Source organism: Leiobunum rupestre, chromosome 5, assembly GCF_980474605.1.
Source record: "Leiobunum rupestre chromosome 5, qqLeiRupe1.1.hap1, whole genome shotgun sequence".
NCBI lineage: Eukaryota > Metazoa > Arthropoda > Arachnida > Opiliones > Sclerosomatidae > Leiobunum > Leiobunum rupestre.
The window spans coordinates 43309918-43313074 of NC_143388.1; the positions used below are offsets into that span (position 1 = coordinate 43309918).

Below are 3157 nucleotides of genomic sequence, written 5' to 3' on the forward strand. Positions count from 1 at the left end.
GAGCCCTTCTATGCCGATTCTTATATGATAATGGAACTCTTCGGGTCCTAAATTAAGGTCCTTATACTAATGTTGCATATTTTATTAAACAACCATCAAGACAATTGGATACAAAAGGTTACCCAAAGACACTTGTAAGAACGCTTACCAAATAATGTTTTTTAACGTCGAATAATCCTTTTAAATCGTTTCTGTGAAATTAATGGTGTTTCTTTAGAGCATAAAGTCGTTTATAAACATAAGATACAACTTTATTTTAATAAATATCAGTACATGTTCCTCAAATTACAATGAAATAGTTATGAATAATTGCAATTGGGACTATAGTAGTAATGTTGATATTGTTCTTCGGCTGGAATGAGACCCAAGGTTTGTAGGATGGCTCGGATGAAATTTCCCACAGCATCGACTCTGTTTACATAAAAATAAACATATTTTTATTCTTGTTTGCAAAACTGCTTGGCTAGAACGTGTATATATTTTGTACGATGTGAGCTGTTAAGATATAGTTCATAATTGTGGATTCCAAATTAGCGAACGAACTCACGCGACAAGATTGGTAGCAGAATTTAAGTCATTTCCTACTTCAAAATCTTATTCTCAATGATTAGAATTGATAACAATGTCCTTTAAACTAAGAATATCTTACAAATGCACTTTTGTCATTAATTGAGGACTATGACTTTAAAATCTTAGAATAACTAATAAAATAAACTTTAGTTCAGCTTAAAAATTCTTACAATGCGTTAACTCCAATAATGAATGGAGATCTTTCGTCTTCGTAGTGATGTCCACTACGAGGAATTCTCGAATGCTCTGTCAAGCGGTACAATTCGCTTGGGAATTTCATCGTCTTCAAGCTGGCTGCGATGGTTTCCATAATGTCGTTGCTTCGCAGACTGTGCGATTCTAAATGAAACAATAATTGTGTTAATACAATAATTTCAGTTGTGTTTTACCCTAATTACAACTATTTGAAACTGCATTTTTGACGACATAATGGACCTTAGTGCGCTCAGGGAAGAATTTTAGAATCATTTGAATAAGATGTAGCAGGCACATTGTTTATATTTAATACCCTAAACATTACGAAAGCAATTTTAGAAACCGAAGTGACGTCGATAAATCTAAAAATAGATTCCATTGTCCATACCAGTCAAGTACATTAAGTTACTGCAATAAGATCACATTATTGCAGTAAAGTTCTTGCTATTTTTTTCTATTGGAGTACAAATATGAAGCATACCTCCATTGATGTTGGTACACAGGGAAGCGACTACCAGCAGGCATACCACTATCGAACAGACATTTAGTTGACGAGACTGCATTCTCAAGTTGTGTTAGATTCAATGCGGAGTCGATGCGACTTCGCTGTTGTAACGGTAACTGAAGAGGACTCGTGATGTTTACGGCTGTTTAGTTGAAATGCGCGTCAGGTCATCGATCTATGGTCCCATTGCATTCAAAGTAAACATACGGATGCGATACGGCGCAATTATAGGAGCAGGCCTAGTTTTCAAACTGCGGTGATTGTACCTCACGTTTCCGGCGTCACCTTTTCGATGAGATCCAATTACCACGCAGCAATTTGTTAGCGGATAGTGACGATGATCTATAATACTGTTGAACTGATTTTTTTCCTTTTGGGATGATGATTTCTACCGGTCCAAATCGAATTTTAAACGTTAGACTTCAACCCAAATGTTATTGGCGTTTGAAAAATTACCAAAAAACAAAACAGCTCGCGTCAGGGCCGGATTAACACTATTGGGGGCCCTGTGCAAAGTAGAATTTGGGGCCCCTAAAATATTCAGACCTTGCTATTTGACTCTATTAACGCGAATATGGTTAAAAACATAAGATGCCAAGAGACTGGAAAAAAATTAGTTCGAAGACGTTGGCTCCCTAACCTCGGGGGCCCTTTTGTCATGGCACATTAGCACATACCTTAATACGCAAATTTTGTTAAATTTGAAGAAAAAGTTTTTAATTTTCAGAACCTAATATTTAATATGGTAACATTTGTTTGAATTTCAATTGACCGATTTTGGTTGAAATGTTCGTTTAAACATCAGTCCGAACTTTAACTATGTGCCAGAAAGTTGGTTTTAAAGTATAATTAAAACCAGGGATCCTCCAGTTAAAGATATACGAAAGCTCAGTGGGTCATTAAAAGGCATCAAGGTTAATATATAAAGGATATAAAAGAGGTGAAGAACGAATTATCAAAGAGTGCCATCTTGTGGCAGTTGCCCCTCTATCATTCAAATTGTAGTGAGCGATGGAAGGAAGAAGATACCACGTGTATCTACCATCATCTGGACATTATATTTCACTATTTAAATTAAAAACAACGAAATTCTAAGCTAAATTTCAACATTAGAAAACGCTCAAAAGGGAAATTTAAAAAAAATGTGGTTGGCCCGTGTGTTGATTTCGCTTAGAGGGTATAATTTTATTTTGGGTGATAAGGACCTTTAGCATTACGAAATACCGGATTTTCACCACTAATTTGCTGCAGGATTTCTGGTTAAAACTCTAATATACTTGCACTAAATTCTATGCAAACATAACGTTATCTAATTAAACCTACAGAGAAGTAGGTGTTGGAAATGGATATCGCTGGAACACTATCGTCATCTAGTGAGGGGCTAGAAAACGTTGTTTACATATTCGTTAATAATGAGTCTGGGAACATCCAGACTACATGACGTCATTTTTTATGACCTTGTAACTTTTTGGTTTTAGAATAGATTCATTTTTGTTATTGCCACTACGACAAACACAAAAACTTGCTGAGGTTAACGGTAATAGTTAGTGTAGGGAGCTGTTGGCTCGCGTGGCATGAAGGGCTTGTCACCACCCTCCTACGCATTGTAACCCGGCCACCTGTTACTTGATCACGCACAAGCAACATTGCTTATGTGGTCGAAGGTGGTGCCTTGGGTATTAGCTCTATTTAAAAATAAAATAAAATAGTTTTTAAACATTTAACCGCGCTAACTTTTCAACAGTAGGGTCACTGGTGAGTAGATATAAGAAAACGAAAATTTATAACGCTGTAACATTAAAATTTTGCTGGCTGCATTTGAAACCTGAGCATATAGAAGCAGACGATCAGTAACTAAAAACATAACACCACTAGGTATAATTGATT

The 3157-nt window shown here is 36.0% G+C and overlaps 1 protein-coding gene across 1 annotated transcript; it reads right to left on the reverse strand.

The window, feature by feature from the left end:
- Window positions 1–299: 299 nt before the first annotated feature.
- On the reverse strand, window positions 300–1335 carry LOC149945151 (uncharacterized). Its single transcript, XM_090176392.1, has 3 exons — window positions 1247–1335; window positions 741–909; window positions 300–411 (listed from the first exon to the last, which is right to left on the reverse strand). The coding sequence occupies exons 1-3, from the start codon at window positions 1326–1328 to the stop codon at window positions 300–302; spliced, it is 363 nt and encodes a 120-aa protein (XP_090032518.1). The 5' UTR covers window positions 1329–1335.
- Window positions 1336–3157: the final 1822 nt, after the last annotated feature.